The sequence below is a fragment of the Notechis scutatus genome, chromosome 2 (genome assembly GCF_049901735.1).
Source record: "Notechis scutatus isolate UNSWTSFEM ecotype Mainland chromosome 2, rNotScu1.2, whole genome shotgun sequence".
NCBI classification, from domain to species: Eukaryota; Metazoa; Chordata; class Lepidosauria; order Squamata; family Elapidae; genus Notechis; species Notechis scutatus.
This window is the reverse complement of record NC_142010.1, coordinates 63730816-63756469: the sequence shown is the minus strand read 5'-3', so window position 1 is coordinate 63756469 and position 25654 is coordinate 63730816. Positions and strand designations below refer to the sequence as shown.

The 25654-nt window shown below is 40.6% G+C and overlaps 1 protein-coding gene across 1 annotated transcript in view; it reads right to left on the bottom strand.

Annotated features, from left to right (window-relative positions):
• Window positions 1-25654, bottom strand: part of DNAH1 (dynein axonemal heavy chain 1) — a 225215-nt gene that overhangs the window by 155283 nt on the left and 44278 nt on the right. Inside the window, exons 2-3 of the mRNA XM_087954929.1 lie at window positions 16680-16911; window positions 8507-8579 (exon numbers count right to left, since the gene is read on the bottom strand). Of these exons, the coding sequence (XP_087811055.1) occupies window positions 8507-8579; window positions 16680-16889 (283 nt within the window). The 5' untranslated portion in view covers window positions 16890-16911. The remainder of the gene's footprint in view (window positions 1-8506; window positions 8580-16679; window positions 16912-25654) is intronic.

Sequence of the window (25654 nt, the reverse complement as noted above, 5' to 3'; positions counted from 1 at the left end):
ATAATAGTGAACCATACTAAGGGGAGAGAACAAGCCAATATTACAATGACATTTATAAAGACACTGAAGATGGAAACAGACAAATTCACAATACTTCAACTTCAAATTGGTATCCTGAAAGACACCATTGGATAGATATTAATTGAAACAAGATAAGCAAGCATGGAAAATGTATGCTGAAATTCTATACAGAGGTGTCAATATCCCAGATACCTTTGAAGAAATTTCCTATTTTCAAGAACCTCTAGTGTTAGAAGATGAAGTTAGGGCATTCTTCTGGTCATTACCAAGTCAGAAGGCTCATGGAACGTCTACAGAAATTGGGCGTTGGTCCTTACCTGACACGCCATTTCTCTGGAGCCGTGAGGATCATCCAGAGAGTGGGAGGTGCTTCAGTCTGCGTCGTTGAAGGCTGAGCTTAATTACTGAGGAACGCTCCGCCCTCCATCACGTGGCTCCCTTGCGTTCCCCAGTTTACGCGAAGACGAGAGTGAAGAGAAGGTCGTGCTCTCATCTTCCTATGCTAAAGAGTTCATTGGCCGAAACCCCACCAGACGGTAAAATTATAAGGGTGGGGCTGGATGATCCTCACGGCTCCAGAGAAATGGCGTGTCAGGTAAGGACCAACGCCCATTCTCCTGAGAGCCGTTCGGATCATCCAGAGAGTGGGACATACCAAAGCTTGGCTGTCCTATAGGAGGGACTCCGTCTGGTCCTGCAATCTCTGTGGTTCCCTGAAGACTCGCTGGAGGACTCGTCTACCAAACGAAGCCTCCGCCGAGGCAAATGTGTCGATCTTATAATGTCTAATGAAAGGAGATGGGGATGTCCAAGTGGCCGCCCGACAAATATCAGCAATTGGAGCCTGGGTGGCCCAAGCTGCCGAGGTGGCTGCACTTCTGGTGGAGTGTGCTGTAATCCCCCTGGGTAACGGCAGAGCCTGGGACAAATAAGCCCTAATCCAGCGGCTGATGGTTGACGGGGACACTTTGTGGCCTAATGAAGGAAAGGAAAGGAATAGGGATTCTGACCTCCTGAAGGGTTGGGTACGCTTGATGTAAATGCGTAGGGTCCGTCTTACGTCCAGGGTGTGCCAAAGCTTCTCCCTTTCCCGCGAGGGATTGGGGCAGAAGTTCGGGAGTATGAGTTCCTGAGCCCTGTGGAAGGCCGAGTTGACCTTGGGCAGGAAGGTAGGGTCCGGTCGGAGGACCACCCGATCGGCATGGAAGATGCAAAGGTCCTTCCTTACCGACAAGGCTGCTAACTCCGATATTCGGCGGGCCGAAGTAATAGCCACCAGGAACACGACTTTGAATGTTAGGAACTGGAGAGAGGATTCCCTGAGGGGCTCAAAGGGGTGTTTAGTAAGGGACACCAGGACCTTATTGAGGTCCCAGGTAGGATATCGGTGTATGGTTGGGGGACACAAGTTAGTGGCTCCTCTGAGGAATGCCCAAATGCGAGGGTGGAGGGAGAGGGAACCCAGATTATCACAGGCAATGACTGTTGAGAGGGCTGCGACCTGACGCCTCAGGGTGTTTGGGGAAAGACCTTTCCTCAGGCCCTCTTGGAGAAACTCCAAAACTTGAGCGATGGAAGGTGAAAGCGGGTTGACCTGGAGACTATGGCACCACTTGCAGAAACCATTCCAAGTGGCATTGTATATTCGGGTTGTTGAAGGCCGCCTGGCGGCTAAAATTGTATCAATAACCTGGTCAGAAAACTGTTCCTTTCTTAAACGTTCCCGCTCAACCTCCAAACGGCTAACTGGAGCCACTGAGGGTCCGGGTGTTTGAGGGTGTCCTGGGAAAGGGATATCCTGTTCGAGGGGATTCTCCAGGGAGGAGCCACCAATAAGTTGCGGAGGTCCGCAAACCATGGGCATCTGGGCCAGTAGGGTGCCACTAGAATCAGCTCTGCTCTCTCGGAGATGAGCTTCTGGATGACTCTGGGGACCAGGGCTAGTGGAGGGAATGCATATAGGAGCCCTGTGGGCCAGGGGCAATGGAGGGCGTTGTGATTCTCGGCCCCGTGGAAGGGGTATCTCGAGAAAAACCTGGGGAGTTGCGTGTTGAGCGGGGAGGCGAAGAGGTCTACTAACGGGGGACCGAACATCCTGGTCGCCTCCCTGAATAGTGACGGGTGGATGCGCCACTCGGACTGGTCCACCGTGGTCCTGCTTAGCCAATCCGCTTGGGTGTTTGAGTCCCCTGAGATGTGTTCGCCTTTGAGGGAGAGGAGATTGCGCTCCGCCCAACGGCAGAGGCGCTCTGCCTCTCTCATCAAACGTATGGACTGGGTGCCCCCTTGTCGGTTGACGTGGCCCTTGGCGGTGACGTTGTCCGTGAGTATGAGGACATGCCGCCCGCGTATGTGAGGGAGGAAATTGCACAGGGCCAAGTGGATAGCGCGGAGTTCCAACCAGTTTATACTGCATTCCCGTTCTACCTGTGACCATCTGCCCTGTGTTGAGAGCGAGTGGATGTGAGCGCCCCATCCGGACAGGCTGGCGTCTGTGGTGAGGGTGAGGCGTTGGGGCTCCTTGAAGAAATGGCCCTTGTTGATGGTGGGACTGGTCCACCAGAGGAGAGACGTGAGGACCCTTGAAGGCACCTTGACCGTGGCCTTTGAATTGCTTCTGCCGGTCCGCTGGAACGGGAGCAGGAACCACTGTAGGGATCTAGTGTGTAAATGGGCCCATGGAACAATGGAGATACATGAGACCATTTTACCCAATAATTTGGACAATTCTAAAATTGTTACCTTCCTTGATCGTCTGATATGCTTGACGGCTTCCTGGATGCTAAGGAATCTCTCGGAGGAAAGGAAAACCTTACCCTGAACTGAGTCAATGACGGACCCCAAGTGGGTGATCTGTGTAGATGGTAACAGTTGGCTCTTTTGCCAGTTAACTAGGAAGCCATGGTCTTGGAGGGCCGAGAGAGTAGCTCTGATATCCCTCTCTGCTTGGGGTCTGGAGTGAGAGAGGATGAGGATGTCATCCAGGTAACAATGGAGACGGACTGGGAGGTTCCTGAGAGGGGCCGCCAGGGCCGTGAGGACCTTAGTGAAGGTTCTCGGGGCAGAGGCCAGCCCAAAGGGAAGGGCCACGTATTGGAAGTGGCGATGGTTGTAGCAGAACCTGAGGAATTTGAAATGGGAGGGCCGGATTGGGATGTGAAGATATGCCTCTGAAAGGTCTATAGAGGATAGCCAGTCCCCCTGCCTGATGCTGAGTAGGATGGACTGTAGGGTGTGCATCTTGAACCTGCGATAGACCAGATAACGGTTAAGGCGTTTCAGGTCTAGGATGGCCCTCCATCCACCGGAGGATTTAGGGATCACGAAAAGGTGGGAGTAGAACCCCTGTCCCCGCTGGGATGGTGGGACAGGTTGAATGGCCTGTATGTTGAGGAGATGATGGATTGCTGAATCCATTAAGGTGCGTTTGGTGGGATCCCTCGAGGGGGGGGGATGCCATAAAGAAGTCAGGGGGGGGGCGCTGGAATTCAAGCGTGAGACCAAGTCTGATGGTATCACGGACCCAGGCATCAGAGGTGGAGGAGTCCCATCGGTCGGCGAAGTGCTTGAGGCGTCCGCCGATGGGAAGGGAGGGACGGGATCTATCTGCGCCGGAAGGGCTTCCCTCCTGAACCCCTGAAGGGACAACTATAGCTGCTGCCCCTCCTGTTCCTGTCGCCCGGATTGGCTCGATCCTGGGGCTGGAATGGCCGGAAGGAGGGGGGCCTCAGATACCTGGGCGGGAAAGGAGACTGGTAGAAGGGTCGGGAGGAACCTCTCCAAAATGGCTGAGGGGCTCTTGACTCTGACCTCCGAAAGAGAGGAGGGAGAATTTTTTTCTTGCTTCGGGTTTCAGATAGCAATGGGTCCAGAGCAGTGCCAAATAGTTTGTCCCCTTTTATGGGGGCAGTGGCCAGCTTAACCTTGTTTTTCACGTCCGCCTGCCAGTGCTTGAGCCAGAGCAGGCGGCGAGCTGTGACGTGAGATGTTATTGCTCGGGCGGAAAACTTAACCGCGTGGTAGGTGGCGTCGGTGGAGAATTCTGCCGCGGCCGTCAATTTTGCGATGTCTTGGTGAGCCCTTGTGTTGGAGGGGGGAACATGCTGCTTCAGTTGACGGAGCCACCGAATCGAAGATCTGGTGAAGAAGGAAGCGGCTGTGGCCGATCTAATGGCCCAGGTGTCCGCTTGATGAGCCCTACGTAAAGCAAGCTCGGACCTCTTGTCCTCGGGTTTCAGGGCCTCTAGGGGGTCACTGGGGGAGGACGAAGAGGCCAAACCAACGATGGGCTCATCTACCTCGGGAGTGTTAAGCAAGTTGCAGAAGCTCGACTCGAGGTTAAAGAACCTCTTGTCCAGGCTGGATGGGGCGGGAGGGGCCCTTGTAGAGTCCAACTGGTTTGAGACTAGGTCGTGAAATATGGGTGGGGCCGGGATTACCTCCGCCTCCACCACGGGCTGTCTAAAAATGGCGTCCTCTTGCCCCTCTGCTGGGGAGGGGAGGGCCGAGGAGGACTGCACAGACAGGCCAGAAATATTCCTGGCCTTAAATAACAGCGATTTAAACATGTGTGGCTTGAACAGGCCCACAAAGGTGGGTTGGTCCGGGGTGAGGCCCTCGTCCTCGGACATGTCCCCCTCCATAGGGTCTACCTCCGATAGGGGCTCCTCTTGGTGCATAGACCCCCATTCCAATTCCTCCTCCACCCCAAACCGATCTAGGTCCTCCATGGCCTCCTCCAGATCCCTTTCTGGGAGAGGACTGCCCCCCTGTAAAGGTACCTGACCATGAGTGGGGTCCAATCTAGGCGAGGACCTGACTGATGGCGGGTCGTGTTCGGGCACCAATGAGGGGGGACTGGACCTGGACATCTGTTGAAGACCCTCTGCTATCCCCTGGTGAATGGCCCGTTCCATCCATGCCTGCACGTGCGCAGGGATCTCGGCTGTGGCGGCCTCCTCCTGGCGCAGACCAGTGGCCATGGGCGTAAATGTAGCTTCGGGCGTCCGTCTGGTCGATGGACCGGGGACCTGGTGTCCCTGGGATGTGCTGCGCCTGGAGAGGGAAGAACAATCTGGAGGAGGGGGGGTGTCTGGAGGTAGAAGGAGCAGAGGGTGGGAAGGCTGGAAGTACCAGTTGTGCCTCTCTAGATCGCCTGTCAAATTCTTTCTCCAGAGCCCTATGACGTCGTAGGGCGTCTCTCTGAGAAGCCTTGGAAGTCTCCTCAGGGGCTTCCTTAGCCTGTTTGCGCAGGTGGTAGGATTTAGATTTGGCCTTCAAAGAAGGGCCTTTGGTGGAATTGTCATCTGCCATTGTAGAGGAAAGGACTGTAATACAATTTTAAGGGCGGTTGGCTCGCCAAGGGTTCGACCTACAACAAAGGCCGGGTGTCCTTTCAGCTGGCCCACACCCCCTTTTGGAATTTAGATGTATAAATTCTATAATATAGTTGTTGATATAATTATTAATATATTTATGCACAACCAGGATATATAATCCAATTAGTGTTGAAAATGTGAAGAGTCAATATCGATAAGATGTAAAAATATATAAATATAAGTTCACATATAAGTCTATATATGTATATATATGTACATATCTAGACCTGCATATATCCAGTTATTTAACTGTTAATTATTATTATTATTATTATTATTATTATTATTATTATTATTATTATTATTATTATTATTATTATTATTATTATTATTATTATTAAACTTGCCAAGATGTAATCTAAGGTCTGGTCTGAGGCTCCCAGGAAGGAATGACCCCAGAGAGTACTGTTAAAAAACGCCAATTTTCCGAATTAAAATGCCTGAGGCTGGGATGAGGCCTCTGGCAGCTGGAGCTCCCAGGCAACAACCGGGAGGGATAGGCTGCTGATTCCTGCTCTGAGCGTGCTGCGGAAAGCCAACAAGGTTGCCAATTTCACAGAATATTCAGTAGCTCTTACAGGCTGAAAGGCCTATAACTAGGGCCAGTCCCTTCGCAGCTCGATGAGGCCTCAAAAATGGCGCCCGACACATGGCGGCGCCCAAAATGGCAGCCGCCCACGCTCCCTGAATCACGGGCTGCTCAGAGCAATGTAGCGGCCTCTCTGGCACACAGAAAGACCGAGAGAGACAGGCAGGTAAATTTTCGCCCCTTCCTAGGGCAATCGGCGTTAACGGTGGGGGGGAATACCAGCTGCGCTTTCTAGGCACGATATAATATAGCCGCTATGAGTGCGGCGTGAAAAGCGGCAGGAAAATGACCGAATTTGGGGGGGGGAGGATTGGCGCCGAAGCACGAAACCCGCCCGTTCTTCAACCCCCCTGGGGGCGAAAAAAACGCGCTCCCCTTGTATCACTATCCCATGCGCTAGAGGCTAAGGAAAATCAGAAAGTTTGTCCCTTTTAAAGGCTAAGATAGTCAAACCTGAGAGTAATTCGCTTGAATCGGCCAAGGAGTGGTGAACTACACAGCCTAATTTCACGAAGGCTGAGCGTAAACTGGGGAACGCAAGGGAGCCACGTGATGGAGGGCGGAGCGTTCCTCAGTAATTAAGCTCAGCCTTCAACGACGCAGACTGAAGCACCTCCCACTCTCTGGATGATCCTCACGGCTCTCAGGAGAAATGACAAGCAACAGAAGAAATCAGTAAAGTTTCTGACTAAATTATACCAGAAAGTCTAGAAACTTACATAGTGGCCAATACATTGGAAGAAGTCAGTCTAGATACTAATACCAAAAAAGGAGACTTAAAAAAAGTGTACAAACTATTATAAAATCTCTTTAATTTTTACATGCTAGCAAAGTAATGCTAAGAACTATCTGATATACATTAGAACCGTAGATAGAAAGGAAGATGTTCAAGCTAGTTTTAGAAAAGGCTAAGAAACAAATGAGGCAACATTAAAGCCAAAAATATAGGAAGAATTCAAAAAGTGCTTCAGTGATTATAGAAAGGCCTTTTATCATCTTCTCTGTATAAAATTGTATAATATGTTTAGAAAAATGGGAACCTCAAAACATTTCATTGGTCTCCTGGAAAACATACAAACATGTCAGGAAACCACAATCTGGGCAGAACATTGTGAAATAGACTGGCTCCAGTCAGCAAAGGAGTGAGACAAGGATGTATATTCTCACCTTATTTATTCAACCTAGATGCTGAATATATATTGAAGGAAGTTGGATTAAAAAAAGATGAGTATCATTTAAAACTGAAGAAAAAAAAATCATTAATCTACATTATGCTGATTATGCTATTTTGATAGCAGAAAATAAAAAATGTTCTGGAAGCTGTAGATGAAAGTCAAGGAGTACAGTGCAAAAAGGACTAATATTAAATATAAAGAAGATCAAATCAGTAATAACAGATACAGCAACCATCTGTAACCAATAAGATAATGAAGATCAATTACAGAAGTGGTGAATAGCCTTTTAGGGTCAATATTAATACTAAAGGAAATAGCAGTTAAGAAATATACCATAGGCTAGCACTTAATAAGGTAACAATACATCCTTGGAAAAAAATATTCAGATGCCATGCTGTGTCTATATCTATGAAGATTACAATCATGCTGGCATTGGTTTTCCTTGTGATACACAATGAAACCGAATATTGGACTTTGAGCGAGGAGGACATTTTTATTGATTTATTGAACAAAATTATATGGCCACCCATCAATGAAATAGAAAAAATACTGATGATTTTGAACTTTAGTGTCAGAAAAGACTCAACCAACAGATTACACAAAAAATCAATTCAGAGTACCCACTTTAGGCACAAATAACCAGGCTCAAATTATCATATTTTGAACATACTATGCCAACCTAGCTCTCTGAAGAAGTCTGTAACGCTGGAAAAGGTAGAGGGAAAGAGAAGAAGAAGACCAGCAGCAAGATGGATTAATTCAATTACAATGTGTTTGGCATTTGTTTAGTTTGGCATTTGTTTGGTCAATTCCTCCACTGACTGAGTGAATTAGAACTGAAAAGCATTCTCAGGCCTGCTCATTTTGCATAAAGTGATTTTGTGGAACTATGGCTATAGCTGTTTTGAGATTACCTTAGTTTTTATTTATCGCTATCCAGAATGTCATCTTTCCAATATTTCATATATTTTAAAATATTGTTCTTATGCAAAAGTACAAAAATATTTACATATTGTATGACATCTCTCATATCTCCAAACCAAAACCAAACATTTCTTCAAGGAGTTTAATTGTTCAAGGAGTTCAGTTGGAGATTTGTTTTCTTGATGTTCATTCCTTTATTCACAGCGGCTTCACAGAAATAGTCTGTGTCACATATAGTTGTTTATAAACCTACATTTCTTTTGTTTGTTTTTATTCTACTCAGGTGCTCTGCTGATTTTGACACTATATGATCAACACTCATTCTTCACTATTTTCACTGCTGGATTCCAGGAGCTCAACTTTTCCCACCAATTGCTCAGTAAGAAAGATAATGATAGCATCCTTTGCTGTATGTTTACCTTCTGGTGTATGCTCCTCAAGCTCTGACTGCTGTAATAAATCCTGGTACACATTGGGACCAGTGCACACATCCTGAAATTAAACACAAGAAAAAATTCAAGAAGAAGCAAGGTCAAGAATTCTACATGTACAAAATATAGAGAAGAAAATACTGAAATCTCCAATTCAGTTGACATTCAATTTCCTAAGATTCTCAACAACCACATGAGCAGGCCTCTACACATACAATGAAAACTTTCTAACTAACTTCCCTTTGTATATGGCATCACATTATTATCAGTGTGCTTATGTACTTATCATGAGCATTGATTGTCACTCTTTGGGTCATACAATAAATAGAAAATTACCAAATGAACATTTAAAAAAGACAAAACAAAAGATAGTTATTGAAGAAAAAATATTCTTAGAACAAGAGAAGTTCCCACCCAAACAAGACAAAGTAGTAAGCCTCTATTGGATACCTACGACAGGTAGGAGTCTTTTAAGAAAGGCAGCAAGGGGGCGGAGCTGGCGTTGCAATGATACGGCATACGATCTTGGAGGTCTGAGATCGCTGCCAATATCTTTGCTCCTGGACGGTCCAATCGGATCTAAACAGTCCCGAAGAGACGGTGAAAGTAAAGAGTGCATCCTGTCGATCCCAGGCATACCGCAAAGTCCCTGGTAGATCCAGGAGAAGCTCTTTTTGCCAGAGGCAAAGAGGCAGCCATTAAAGCTGTTGAAGTTGGGACAGCTCCGAAACGAAAGAGAACGGAAAGAGAGAGTGTGCCGGTTTGGTGAGAATTTTTTCTTTATTCTAAGATTTGAAAGGACACCCTAAGGAAAAGAAAGAATCTGTAAAAGTTTTGACAGAAGTGACTAAGCGGCGATTTTAAACAGGAATGTCAAAGTAATATTATTATTTTTTTCTTGTTGCTGGATTTTCTACACACGATCTTATATTTTGAAACTGGACTGGGTTTTTTCTCTTCTTTTATCTATTCTTTTTCTCCTTTTTGATTTTATAATATTCTAGGCTAGAGGCTCTCTTTTAGTTATTTTTTTTAATTTCTTTTTCTTTTTTTAATTAATTCTTATTATATTTTGCTTGGAAAAGGAGGGGGAAAGTGAAAGCAAAAGAAACTTTGTAACACTGCCAACTAGAGGCTTGGAAATATTCTATTTCTCTTCTGACCAGACAAAGCTGAGAAAGAACTGAGACTTCTTTTGAAGGACATTGCTATTTGATAAGATAGAGCAGTGGTCGGGGAACAGGGGTAAATTACCCCAAATGGGGTAAAACTGAAAATCCTGGGGGTAATGAGGACGGTCGCGCTGGCGCGACGTTCTCATACCCCCAGGCATTTTATTTCCGACATTCTGTTCGCCTTCGGTGAATGCTGCTGGGATCGGGAATCAAGGACACAAATGAGAGAAGGGGAGGGAGGAAGCAACGGAAGCCTGTCCTGCTCTCTGGCTCAGCAGCCGGTTTCCTCCCGCCTATTCCTCTCTCAGTCGCTCTCTCGCTCCTCCACCAGCCCAGGAAGAAACTGCTTCAAAGAAGCCGGGGTGTGTGACGGGCGCTTTGGGAAGCTGCACCGACAGGAAAAGCCACCCTGCCGGCTTCTTTGAAGCAGTTTCTTCCTGGGCTGGTGAGGAGTGAGAGAGCGACTGAGAGAGGAACGAGGCAGACACCTGAGGATGGGGCTGAGGGAGGGAGGGCCGAGGCGGGCTTCTCAGCCGTCCTGCAGGGACTATCTGTCGCTCAGGGTTGCAATGAGGAGGCATTGGCGTTCCCTGAACTTGGTGGTTTGCTGGCAGGCGTTTTATTACCCGACTAGGTAACAACACCAGATGTTACCTAGTCCAGTGGTCGAGGAACAGGGGTAAATTACCCCAAATGGGGTAAAACTGAAAATCCTGGGGGTAATGAGGACGGTCGCGCTGGCGCGACCGTTCTCATTACCCCAGGCATTTATTTCCGACATTCTGTTCGCCTTCGGTGAATGCTGCTGGGATCGGGAATCAAGGACACAAATGAGAGAAGGGGAGGGAGGAAGCAACGGAGCCTGTCCTGCTCTCTGGCTCAACAGCTTCGGTTTCCTCCCGTCTCATTCCTCTCTCAGTCGCTCTCTCGCTCCTCCACCAGCCCAGGAAGAAACTGCTTCAAAGAAGCCGGGTGTGTGTGACGGGCGCTTTGGGGAAGCTGCACCGACAGGAAAAGCCACCCTGCCGGCTTCTTTGAAGCAGTTTCTTCCTGGGCTGGTGAGGAGAGAGTGACTGAGAGAGGGCGAGGCAGACACCTGAGGGATGGGGCTGAGGGAGGCAGGGCCGAGAGGCGAGGCTTCTCAGCCGTCCTGCAGGGACTATCTGTCGCTCAGGGTTGCAATGAGGAGGCATTGGCGTTCCCTGAACTTGGTGGTTTGCTGGCAGGCGTTTATTACCCGACTAGATAACAACACCAGATGTTACCTAGTCAGATAATGAAACGTCTGCAAGCAAACCACCAAACTCGAGACTCTTTCTCCCCCGTCCTTGAAAAAGTGTTTCTGAGTGAAACTGGTCCTGGCACAAAAAGGTTGGGGACCACTGGTTTACATACAAATAGTGTATGATTTCCTTCCTTTCAAATCAAGGGGTAACGTCAGGCGTTTATAAATTTTTGGGGGGTAAAAGGTAAAAAAGTTCCCTGACCCCTGAGATAGAGGGAAGAGCATGGGAGAGTATTATTGCAGGTGCTCTTCTGGGTTTCTATCAACAGCTGGAGTCTGATGTTGAAGCTTATAGGAAAAGAAAAGGTGATAAGTCTCTGGAGAAGAGAGTTATAACAAGAGCCTTAGATAATTAAACAAAGTGCAGTGTGCTCTTTTTATTTTTTCTAAGCTGCGCTACCCCTCCTCATCAGTTTACTTTTTGTAATAGCTATTTGGATTTTTGGCCCTTTGGAACTTGTCTTTTTTTTTTCTTGTCTTTGGAAGTTAAATTTCTACGCTTGCTCTTTATTTTAAAGGAAAAGCTTTAGTATTAATGAATTTCTTCCTTTTCTTTTTAAGGGAGTAGTCTTTTTTTCTTTTTTCCCTCCCCCTCCCTGGTATTTTTGTCTTTCCATCTACCTTCCATATTGGCTTTTTTTCTTTTTCTTTTGTTTATTTTTCTGGCCTTCTTTTTTCTTCTTATGCATCCTATTATATTTGAGACCTGTTAATTGGATTAAGGTGTTGAAGAACCTGAAGAATTTTCCCTTTCTCTTTTTTAGCTTTTTATTTTTCACTTTTCCGCCTTTTTTAGGATTTTACAACTTTTTCTTTTTTGTGTGTGTTTATGGTCCTTTCCTTCATTTTTGAATTTTTACTGCTATCTAACCAATCGATTGGGTTAAGGTATACAAGAACCTGAAGATTTTTTTTTCTTTTTTTATTATTATTACTATTTGGCTTCTTTTTTCCTACTATTTTTATTTGGAATTGCAATTGGTTATTTCACAATTGGATTAAGGTCTAGAAGAACCTGAAGATTTTGAATTGCTCAAAATGAGTAGGAAATTAACAGCCCCTGGTTCCTCAACTTCTACTTCTTCCTCTCCACCATCTGGAGGACAACGTTCAATACAGACAATGTTACGGCAAGAAAAAGAACAAGAAAAAGTGACCTTGCAGATGATTATGCAAGGAATTCAAAATATTCAAACAAGAACAGAGAATATTGAAAAGAGAACAGAGAACATCGAACAAAGAACAGGGAAAACTGATGAAAAGGTGGAGAACATCCAACAAATGATGATGAAGTACGATGAGAGATTCCAAAAAATTGAAGATAAACAAAGAGATAAGAAGATTGGAGATATTGATAGCAGATTAACTGTGGTTGAACAAGATAAAAGTGGTATGCTGAGATGGGACATGGACAGATCAGAATTTTATCTCAGATTCCAAAACATAGAGGAAGAAAAGGGACAAAACCTAGCTGAGATAATGATAGAAATTTTGATCAAAATGGATTTCTGCCAAAGAGACAAATTAAAGACAATATGAAAGTAATTTTGGACACTTTGGAATACTACGAGACACATCCTGAAAAACAAATGGCTTTGATATTTTTAGATGCACAGAAAGCATTTGATAATGTGAATTGGCGATTCATGTTATTACAGCTGGAACAGATGGGCTTTGCTAAAAAATTTATTCAAGCAATAGAAGCTATATATCATAAGCAAATGGCAAAGGTAATGATAGAGGGAGAACTGACAGATGCTATTGATATAAGAAAAGGAACAAGACAAGGGTGCCCACTATCACCTCTGTTGTTTGTGTTAACCTTGGAAGCGCTAAATAGAAATATTAGAGATGAAAAGAATATAAAAGGGATGAAAATTAAAAGGGAAGAATTTAAATTGCAAGCATTTGCAGATGATCTGGTTTTCATTTTAGAAGACCCACTAGAAACAGCATCAAAATTGATAGAAAAGATAGAGACATATGGAAAGGTGGCTGGTTTGAAAATAAATAAAGATAAGACAAAGATCCTGACAAAGAATATGTTATCAAGACAAAAGGAAGAACTGGCAGATCTATTGAAAATCCAGGTCATGAATAAGATCAAGTACTTGGGGATATATTTGACAGCAAGATGCAGTACACTAAAAGAGAATAATTATATCAAACTTAAGCAGCAGTGCAAGATTTGGCAAAATGGGAAAATTTACAACTGTCATTAATAGGGAGAATATCAACAATCAAGATGAATATATTACCCAGAATTTGATATTTGTTCCAAACAATTCCAGTTAGGCTTGGAAAATATTATTTTGAAGATTTAAATAAAATTGTGTTGAAATATATATGGCAAGGTAAGAAAGCGAGAATAAAGTTAAAACTTTTGCAAGATGCTAGAATAAGAGGAGGATTTGGTTTGCCTAATTGGGAGTTGTATTACCAAGCTACAAATTTGATGTGGATTAAGGAATGGATAATATTAAGAAATACTAGATTGTTGACATTAGAAGATCATGATCTGTTGTTGGGGTGGCATGCTTTTCTATGGTATAAAGGAACTAAAACACAGGGGTATCTTAGAAGACATTATATATGGGAGTCTCTGTGGTTAAACTGGGAGAAGATTAAAAGACAATGTTATTTGAAAATTCCAGTCTGGCTATCGACTATTGAAGCATTTTCTTATCCTATTATATACAAAAAGGAACAAACAGTGAAAATATGGTGAAATATTGAATGAAAAGGGTGAACTTAAATCTATACAAAAACTAGAGGAACAAGGTATAAAGAGGAATTGGTTTTCATATGCACAAATACATTCAAGGTATAATAAAGATTCTAAAACAGAAGGTTTCTATGATAAACTGATTGACTTAGATAAGATTTTGACAGGTACTGATGAAAAGGTGATTACAAAATTGTATGGATATTTATTAGAAATTAAACTAGAAGAAGAACAAGTTAAAGAAACTATGATTGCTTGGGGGAAGAATTTTGGATATGGGATTGATCCAGAGAAATGGCAAAAATTGTGGTCTCAAAATTATAAAATGACAATGTCAACAGCATATAATGAAAATTTGTATAAGATGTTTTACAGGTGGCATTTTCCCCTGACAAGAATAGCAAGAATGTTCAAGAATAAATCCAAAAAATGTTGGAAATGTCATCAGACACCTGCCTCATATTACCATATGTGGTGGACATGTGCGGATGCTAAAAAATATTGGACTAAAATCCACACGTGGTTGGAAAAAATGACAAAAAAGCATATAGATTTGAAACCAGAGATATTTTTATTGGGAATTTTACCTGAAATATATAGTAAAGACTTGAAATACCTGATTGTAAATGTATTAACAGTGGCTAGGATTTTATTTGGTAAAAACTGGAAAAATGAGAAAACACCATCACAGGTGGAAATCATTAAGAAAATATTGGAATGTGCTGAAATGAGTAGATTGACATTTGAAATTAGAGAACAAGATGATAAACAATTTTATAAAATTTGGGATCTATTCTATCAATGGTTAGACAATAAAATATAGTAATGAAATATGTAGATTCTTAGAAAATAATAAATATATAAAGATGTATTCTTTTCTTATATCTACAAAATGATTTTAGGATAGATTTGGGATGATAATATGAACCGTCATAAAACAAATTAAGTAAAATATGATTATTTCGTAAAACATGAATGAATAAAAGTATAGTCAAATGATTGATTAATAATGATATTAATGTATTTAATATTTGATTGAAAATACGAGAGTATATACAATGTAATTGTAATTGAAGATTACGAAATGGAAGGACAAAACAATTTGTAAACCAACCGGCACACTGTATGTACATATATGGAAGATGGCCTGATGTTTTTATGTTTTGTTTGTTTATGTTTGTTTTAAAAACCAATAAAAAATTTTAAAAAAAGAAAGAAAGAAAGGCAGCAAGTGGAATTACTCAACTGTGGTGAAACGGTAGCATTTTGGATCCATCATAAAGGACCAGGTACTATGCACAATGGATATCCTTACTCAGTTCTGCTGGAATTCAAATCTAGCAAGGCAAACTAGACTCTATGGTGAGTAAGTCTAGCAAAGAAAACTATTACCAGTACCAGCTTAATCTGCCAGATCCCTGTCTGAGTTTAAGTGAAATAGATACTCATGGATGCATGAATGTATGGGTGAGTGTAACTTTTAGTTCAGAAAATAATCACTTGTGAACCTGCATTTGTTTCAATCTGTACTGAGTTTTTGGATAAATATAAACATAAGAAGCATCATATTTCCAATCCTCAGTATGACACATACAAACATCATATTTCCCCAGCTGCACAATCTTTTGCAGAAATTATTGAGAATTAAAATATCTAACGGACACATTTGGATACAATCCACTGATTTTTTTAAAAATACAGCTTCTGGTACAGTTTGTGAATCATACTATATCTATAATGACCTCCAATAAGCATAAAGCAGAATTTTTCTTTTACCTCTGATATTATAAATCAATTTTTACATGTGTTTCTATTCTGCTTTCCCTTTTCTAGTCTTTCTCACTTTAATTATTAAAACTTAATTTAAGCTCTTAAATTTTATTGAAGAAAATCAGTTGAAGACAGAATTACAACATATGGGGTGCCCTTGTATAACAATCATGGGAAAGCCAAGCTAATTATGAAAGCATCTGAGATACTATTGAATAGAGACTGCTACTTTCTTTCACAAGTGGCAATTTCTCTCCTTAGAAATTAGAAGAGAACTGAAAACAATCTTTTTTTCCATCTTCCCATCCAAATTAAGAATAGCTTGAAGGGAAGGAAGATAGAAACTGGGCAAAGAATGAAACTAGAAAATCAGCAATTACTCCTATTGATGAAATAGAACCATAATTTATATATTTGCTCGTGCTGTGCAGTGCTTCAGATTCAAGGCCAAAAAGTGTTTGAAGAACACACAGGGGCATTCACCTAACAGCTATCTGCAACACCTTAAAATAGCTTCATATATTCCCAGGTTTCTATGGCTGTTCTCTCTAGTTGCTGTGCAATTCCAAGAAAACTATTGTTTACTGTAAGAAATTGCAGACGTGCTATTTATTTCTCTACCTGCTCCAAAGTACCTTTTGTCTGTCTGTCTGTCTGTCTGTCTGTCTGTCTGTCTAAACTAAACTAATCTAATCTAATCTAATCTAATCTAATCTATCCTATCCTATCCTATTCCATCCTATTCCATCCATCCATTTATTTAATACAGGTAGTCCTCAACTTACGACCACAATTGAAACCAAAATTTATGTTGCTAAGTGAGAAATGTGTTAAGTGAGTTTTGCTCCATTTTAAGACTTTTCTTGCCACATTTGTTAAGTGAATCACTGCAGTTGTTCAGTTAGTAACACAGTTAACTGAATCTGGCTTCCCCATCGCCTTTGCTTGTCAGAAGGTTGCAAAAAGGGAATGACATGACTCTGGGACACTGCAACCATCATAAATATGAGTCAATTGTCAAGCACCCTAATATAAATCACATGATCACAGGGATGCTACAATGGTCATAAGTGTGAAAAATGGTCATGTCACTATTTTCAGTGCTGTTGTAACTTTGAATGGTCACTAAACAAACTGCTGTAAGTTGAGGACTACCTGTATGAGTACCTTTTGTATAAGAAGAAAAGTGAGATTCTATATACTTACGCCCAAGAGATCTGAAGCACCAGGTGTTAGGACATCAGAATAAAATCCACGTTCTTTCACCACTGAATATTTCTTATTGAATGGTCTGTAGGAAGCATCCACTGGAGTTGAGCTGGTTCCTGGAGTAGAGTCTGCTCTTTGGCTATTGGGATATGGGGGATATGGACTTCTTCCCAAAGAGTTTGTCAGTTCCTTCTTGGCTTTATCCATCTTGCTTTTTGATTCTGCAACACTGAGGCACATTTTTACATCATACACAACAAAAAAATTGCAATGAGTATCTCTACTGTTAAAAGCAATATTTAATAACTTTACAAGATAAACGGCTAATCTACATTTTTTAAAATAAAGTTTTATTTGGGTTTTCACACACAAAATACAAGTAAAACATCTTTTTTGAAAATAGCATGGTCCCGGGTTGAACTTCTTTATACAGACACAAAACTCAATTTCATGCTGTTTTTTGTATTCTATTCCATATCTTATACTATTTTACATTTTCTATATAGTTTTTCCCCTCTTTTAATTTTCTCAATTTTATTTTGATTCTCATCTCAATTCAAATCATTATATTTATACTTTTGTCTGTTCTGTTTCAATTTCATATTATCTTTTCTCATTAAACAAATTTTCTCCTGTAGTTACTAATTGGAGTATGACACCTTTATATCTTTTAATTACATCCATTCAACTCTTATTTAAACTTCAATATATACCTTAAGTTTATGACCTTCAATATAATACATAATACATAACTTCCAATTGAATTCTGCTTGGCACATTCTTATAATACACACTATATTCTTTAAAAAAAAAAAGAAAGATTGTAAATATATGTAATTATAAACCCTCATTCCATTCCAGTTCAGTTCTATCATTAATAATCATTAAAACCATAACATCTTTAACACTTCTTTTCAATTAAATATCATACTTCCTTAAAAACACATATAATCTCCATAACTAATTTTTCCCTTATTTCTCTTCACATATGTTTTATAAATCATTAAATATACTTTTTGTTACATTTATTTATTGACAAGCATTCCACTGAATTACGATAGCTATTTTATCAGACATTTTAATCATACATTGTTTCATATTTTATAAAATTATTTCTGCTTCTAATATAACCATACTATCTTATGTACCTTTGCAGAATCCCTTTTTCCATTAAGTTTTCAACCCATTATCTCTAAATAGACCCTGTTTCTCTATATTTTGCTTCTGTCCTTTATAACTTCTTTTCCTTTCTTTCTTCCCTCTCATCTTCTCCCTCCCCTTTTTACCCCCTTGTCTCTCTAGTTCTAATTCTCTCTTCTGCATTTCCCTCTTCTGTTGCTTTCTGATTTTATACTTATTTTTCACTCTATTTTTTCTTGGAGTTGTTTTTCCCAATCTTAAACTTTCCAATCTCTTTCTCCCCTTTCCTTTTTTCCCCCCATCTAAAATTACTTGTTCATTAAAGATGACTTCTTCTTTGTTGCGATCTTCTTGTTCTGCAGGCATTTCTTGTTGTTTCTCTAATTCCAAATCTCCATTTCTAAAAACTGAAATACGAAGCCAAAAGAACCTCTCCCTTCTTGTGCATCTTCTTTGTACTTTTTAAGTTCCATTTTCAGTTCAGCTAAAATGGGAGCCATTTTAAAAAAATTTAAACAACCACCCGATTGATTTTAGTCATTCAAAACAATAACCAAGAATCCAGAAATCATCAAGTAATCCAGATAGTCCCGAGTTATATCTTCTTATTTCTTTTTCGACTTTCTCTTCCTGGGGTTTTTGTTGCGAAATTTCAGTTAGAATGTATCTTTTGGAAGTCTTGTTGAGATTTTGCTGTAAGTTCTTTTTTAATTCCAGGCAGTCTCCTCCCTTCCAGATCCTGCCCTTTTATTCTTCCTCTCTCCTTTCCTGTTTTCAAAAGCTTTTAATTATCCAGAAATCTTTATTATCCCTTTGACTTTTTATTTTCAGCATTAAATACCTATTGATGTCAAAGTGGATTTTTTTCCAATTTCTTGCTTAAATCTCTTAGCTGTCAGTATAGGAAAAGGAGAAAACCAAATCTTTTCCCTTTTCTCTCTCCTTTGCAGCTTAAAAATCTTCTTAGGGAACAATGTTATTGTTTTTTAACAGTTTCAATTCCAGGGTACCTTATTTGTTGCTTTTGCTGTTTGACCCGGTCAACTAAAACTTTCTCTTCTTATCTTCCTCCTGCACATTCTTTTCTGGTCGAGTTCTTCTTTGTGGTGGCCATTTCTGACCACCGCTGCAACCACCTTCAGGAAAGGGAGTAATGGCCAGCTGGGGAGGAGAGATGCGGTTCTCCTCAACCCTGCTGGCAGTCTCCCACCTCTTCACCACCTCTACGGGGTGGCTTAGCCCCGAAACCAGCCAGCTCGGGGCGCTCCAGCGGCGAGCATGGATCGAAGCCTCACAGAGATGAGGTTTCGGTCTGTTGCTGAAGAAGCTCAAATCGGAAGTCCTGGCTAATCTACATTTTATAAACCATGGTCAGTGTTTAATTTGTGCAGAGAGCGACTTGTGGAATTAGTCTCTTGGAAGCCAAAACTAAGAACTGAAACTCCCCACAACGTTCCAGGTTGATGGGATCAGTTTCAATTAAACTTCGATAATAAAGGCACACATTTGATGTGGTGGCCAAGAGATGGAGTTCTCACCTCTTAATCAGGAGGCTGTGAGTTTGATCCTAGATAGAGGCAGATATTTCTCTCTCTAGGCCAGTGATGGCAAACCTTTTTGTTGTGGTGTGCTGAAAGCATGCATGTGCTGGCACCCACAATTCAATGTGCCCTGCGTCCCCTGCACATGTGTGTGCAACACCTCCACCTGCCCCTTACCTGTACTGCAAAGTGCATGCCTCGAAGCTGATTTTTGGCCCTTTTGAGGCCGTTTTCACCCTCCCGGAGGCTCGAGAAAAGCCTCTGCAGCCTTTGGAGGCTGAAAAATGGGCCTTCTGGAAATACCGGAAATGCCTGTTTTCAGCCTCCAGAGGGCTTCTGGAGTCTGGGAGAGGCTGTTTTCACCCTCCTGGAGGCTCAAGGGAAGCCTCTGGAGCCTCAGAATGCTGAAAACGGGCCCATTTCAGCACTTCTGGTATTTCCGGAAGGCCCATTTTTTTGGCCTCCCGAGGTTGCAGAGGCTTCCCTCAAGCTTCCGGGAGGGTGAAAATGGCCTCAAGCGGGTTGAAAATCAGCTGGGAGGCACGCACGTGCAGTGCAGGTAAGTTTGGCTGGGGCTCGCATGCCCACACAAATGGCTCTGCGTGCCACCTGTGGCACGCATGCCATAGGTTCGCCATCACAGCTCTAGGCACAGAACAAAGTTCTGCATTAGCAACAGGAAGGGCATCCAGCCAGCAAACACTCAGCTCCATTCAGTTACTCAGACTCTATCCCACAAGGGATTATGGGGTTGTTAAAAGGAGATGATTATTTCAGTGGATTCTTTCCTGGAAAAGGGGTGTCCAAAACAAAACTACAGGAAAAAAAAACCCAAAAGAAAAAATAAGCTGCAGTTATATATGTAATTTTGTCACATACATTAACATGAAAAATTAACAAATTCATTATGTAGACACCTAACTTGAATGAAAAGGAGACTATAGTGCTTACCAGTATCTGCAGTATTGCAGTAGTAGTAGGGGGAAACCATAATAGGAGCTTTGAATAAATGTGTCTACAAGAACATACGTGATGCACTGAGTATAGATAATGCGAATGGTATATACATCTATGGGACTGCAGGAACTTCCTTTGATAAATTAATTATTAAATGTATGAATTAATTAATATCTATATTCAACATTATACATCCAGGAACTCAAGATGTCATAAATAGTAATCCTTCTTTAATTTTTCAATCTCTTTTTAATAACTTTTTTAAACAACTCTTTTCTTTTTAACAAATCTCAAATCAAATAAATCTTTACCATTGTCAGCCATTTTAGGTAAGCCAGGTCAGGAAACAGACTCCTCCAGAATGACTGGAAGTTTACTGATCTAAACTGTAGTAACAGAATGTCAAAACCCTGGTTTTGTTTCCCTTTATCCCCTTCCTACACCCCAGGGAAACATTTTGAGTTTCTTTTTAGTGTTTTCTTATGCTTTTGTATCAGTCACAATATAGTGATATATTATATTATGTATGTATGTATGTATGTATGTATGTATGTATGTACGTATGTATACACCTAGACTTACATACCTGTACCTGTGAAAATCTACAAAAACATATATATACATACACATACATACACACACACACACACACACACACATATGGGGTGTGCATAAGCGCACCAACATGCCTACCGTCCCTGTCCTATTGTTTCTTTTTTTTCTTATTCATATCCATTTCATGTATTCATAACCATGTTTATACTTATACCTGTTATCTAACAATCGCTTAAATTTTAAAAAAATAGTCTTCTCATATCTTTGGGTTTCCACAATGATGGTCATTGACCAGCACAGTCCTGGGAATTAAGTTGGATTTAAAGACAGTAATTAGTCTAAAGTCATTTCATGGTGATGGATGGAGTAGAACTTGTATTTCCTGACTCCTAGTCTAACATCTTAATCATTACACTGCAGTAGATCTCCTTCAGGTTCCCTGTACAACCACACTTTTTTTTATCTGTTTATAATGAAATAAAAACCACCATGTTGCAAGCAAATCTTTACCATCCTCTTTATAAGAATCTTTCTTGTGTTCGAAGCTGCATAGGCTCCATAGGAATTTCTTACAAAGTGAAAATTGTTATTAGTTAAAAAAATTACTGCTTTGTTTAAGTGTCCAGTTCACCACAGAAAAATAAAGGTAAACCAAAATTATAGAGAACACCAAAGAGACTAGAAGGTGGAGTTCAGCTTGTTTGGATAATCCCTATACTTTATACTTAATGTTAGGGTTCCAAATAACACCCCCAATGGAATCAAAACTCCAAGGCAGACTTCCTCAAAGCACAGATTTATTAGGCATGTCATATTGGCACATCTGGGGAAACCCAAATCTAAAATCCCTTGGGTTTCCACTTAGTAAAAAGTTACAATTTTCCTCCTCCTGCCCCTTCAGACCATCACATGGCCCAATCAGGTCACAGTCCAAAGTTCATCCACACTCACACCCCACTTCTTCAAACCTGGTGGGAATGTCCTTGGTTCTCAGAGGAAAAGAATTTTATTTTGGTTGCAAGGCCCAGGTTATCTCTACCTCCCCTCTCTCGTTCCCACAGCTCACCCAGCCACCACTGTGGCAGCCCTGAAGACGCCAAGGAAAATAGCTCCAGGGCTGACACTTGATTCAACTTAGAAAACTGATGTCTATTCATCTACACCTAGAATCATATCTGACTTACTAGGTGTTGAGGTAATTCCCCGTTAGGAGAATGAGCGCATAAAGGGAGACGTATTTGAGAGTAGTGTTTGAATAATACACACACAGTACACAGATACACTGTACAGTAAATGTAGGTTTTTACTTCCAGAAAGTTTAAGCAAAGTTCAAAATAGGCAGTCCAAAATCATACACAGGTAAGATCAGTCAGTTTTCAATCCAGAGATAATCCAATAACAAAGTCCAGTGTATCAGACTTATATCAAATCCATGAATAGCAGTCAGTTAGAAGAAACGGCAAAACTCTCCAACAGAAAGAAACAGAAATACACTCACACTTTCTTCTGAGACTAAGACTAAGACAAACCAGGTTTCTGGCTCTATCTTATGGCTGTTTGAGAAACCACATCTAATTGCTCTTAAAGAGACAGTATTAAAATGTCTATCCTGGTTTATATATTGTCCAACCCAAATCACTGCTAGGTGACTTATATTCCTAACATTAGGCTAACCTCAAAAAGGACGAAGAGTCAAACCTGATCATCCCAAAGGTGGATGGATAGATATGACATCATCTATCTCCAATGTACAACATAGTCCTTTCAGCAGTTCCAAAAAGGCTCCACACCCATTTGTACTATTCAGGTGACTCTGAGGACACAAGTAAACCTCCAAGTGGCCTCAGCAACTCTAAAAGAATGCAAGTGACCAGCTGTCTGCAAGGAATATAAATCTTTCAATTCCCAACTATTCAGTCAGAGCTGAAGAAGCTTCTTGGATGAGAAATGCCAGGGATGAAGATTAGCCTGGAAAATAACAAGAAAAATGCATATATAAATGTGTAATAAATAATAATGAAGAAATACAGAAAAAAAGGAAGTCCTGGAAAAAGTAATAAAATAGCATGGACATTTCCTAGAAATTAAGCATGAGCTAGGCTTTATCTACAATTATTCTTATAGTCTACGTGACAGCCTTCTTTATCCCATTTCAGTCATCATTCATAAAAACCTGTAGTTAAAAAACTATGTCTTAAGAGATTTGCCCCAATGATAGTTTTCAGTAAGTAAGCATTTTATGATTGTGGTAGCTATTTTTTATGAGATGATGTTCTGCACTAGCCATTATGTAGGACTGCCCATGGTTGCTTTCAAAATTTAAATTCTTTTGACCTACGACACAATATTGCCTATTCTAATATATTCTACCACTTTCTATTTTGCCTAGCTCAGTTTCTAATAGCCCTCTGAGATCTTTTTAAATGCTTCTACTCTTTGTGCTTTTTAAAATAGAGATGGTAGGGACTGAATCATGGATCTGAATGAAAACGATAAGATCTAGTCTTGCCATTAAAAAAAATCTTCAGCATTCTGTGTAGAAGGTGTGTGTGTGGGGGGGAATTAAAAGCCTACTTTTGGTGTTGGTTAACTAAGACTTACAAAATGACCCAAAATGTTATATCAGAAATATTAATGGAGATCTTTGAAAAATGGAGCCAGAAATTAGTAACTACACAATCAATAGTGTCAGCAATGATATCTGATTTATATGAACAGATCATGTCCAAAAGATGTTAACGAGAAAATAACAGATATGGAACAAATTTTGTTTGACAAGGCAGAGAAAGTACTCAAGGTGCAACTACAAATGACAGATCAAGAAAATTATTTAGAAAAGTATGCTTTATTGGATATACACACACACAAAAAAAACCTGACTGGAGTTTTAAAGACTAAAGGGGAAATACAGATGAAATGTTTTCTTATTAGATCTAGAGAAGTGGACTGAAGAAGTCTGAGTAATAGGATAAAGACGAACTGAAGACAAAACCAAATCCTACAATACTTCAATGGACCAAAGATTAAGACTTAGAAGTAAAAGGAAAGAATATAAAGCTGATTTATTCGGTCATAGTTAAAATGACACTTTTTTTTTTGCAAAGTACTGGCAACTCTTTACCGACTTTTTGCTGAAGACAAAAAATGTTTATTGGATTTGCTTATAAAAGGATGAGATGTGGGATGAAGATATATCTGTAACCTTATAGGGGTGAAAGATTACTAAATTTGTTTATATTTCTGCAATGAAAATTGGAAATCATCTATGTACTTTTCTTTTTCTTCATAATATCCTTTCTGTTCTTTTTTACTCACATTTTTCTTTCTTACTATTCTTTTTTAAGTTTAATTTCTATTAGTTTTTATTACTGCAATCAAAATCCTTGATAAAATTATATACTAAAATTTAATTTGAAATAAAAAGAGAATAAGAAAATAAAATTTAATTTATATCTACCATTCGGTTCAACATTCACTTAATTTAAGAGATCTTTTTAAAGCTCTTGTCACATTGGGAATTTCTCATTACAATATTCTGGAGCACATTCTGCCCCTTCTGAATATGTGTGATGATACTGCATCTACATACATGAGGGATGAAGCTTTATATTTGAACTTTTAGAACCAATGGATACTGTGGCCTAATACTGTATGATTTTACAAAGAACACTGTGACCAGATTGTGATTTTATGGACAAATATGGGTTTGTTTGTTTTTCCTAGTAGTTAGGTATTTTCCTTGATATAAAGAGGAAAACCTTCCAAAATGACCCTACTTTTGTCTTCACTATAAAGCTTCCATCTAGGAATGACTATAGCCCATTAATTTTCCCCACTCCAGCAAGTTTCAGTTATACTCACTATACCTATTTTGTTCAAAATCCAATTTACAAGCTGGTAGCACTAACACACAAATACCAGTATGTCACATATTTTTCACATTTTAGCATGAACCTTTTTCACAGCATTTTTTAATATTTATTTGATTTGTCAATTGCTTACAAGATACAGGTATAAGAATAAATATAGTTTTGAATACATGAGATAGATTCTTATAAGAAAAATAAAAAAACAATAGGACAGGGATGGTAGGCACAATTGGTGCGCTTATGCAGGCCTCTTAGGAAGGGGGTGAGGTCAATAGTAGACAGTCTAAGGTTAAAGTTTTTGGGGTTTGGGGAAGAAACCACAGACTCAGGTAGAGTATTCCAAACATTGACAACTCTGATGCTGAAGTCGTATTTTCTGCAGTCAAGTTTGGTGCGGTTAACCTTGAGTTTGTATCTATTGTGTGCTCTTGTATTGTTATGATTAAAGCTGAAGTATTCATTTGCAGGTAGGACATTGCAATGTATGATTTTATATACTATAATTAGATCAGACTGAAGGTGGCGTAGTTCTAGGTTTTCTAGGTCTAGAGTTTCAAGTCTGGTGGCATAAGGTATTCTGCAATGAGTAGAGGAGTGGAGAACTCTTCTTGTGAAATATTTCTGGACTTTCTCAATTGTGTTAATATCAGATACATAATGTGGGTTCCAGACAGATGAGCTGTATTCGAGTATTGGTTTAGCGAATGTTTTGTATGCTCTAGTTGTGATATTACCAGAGAAGAAGCTACGTAGGATTAGATTAACAACTCTTAATGCCTTTTTGGCTATGTAGTTACAGTGGGCTTTAGCACTTAGATCATTTGAGATGAGTACTCCAGGGTCCTTGACAAAGTTTGGATCCTTTTGTCTCCCTTTCATCTCCCAATTGACACAATCACTCATTAACCTA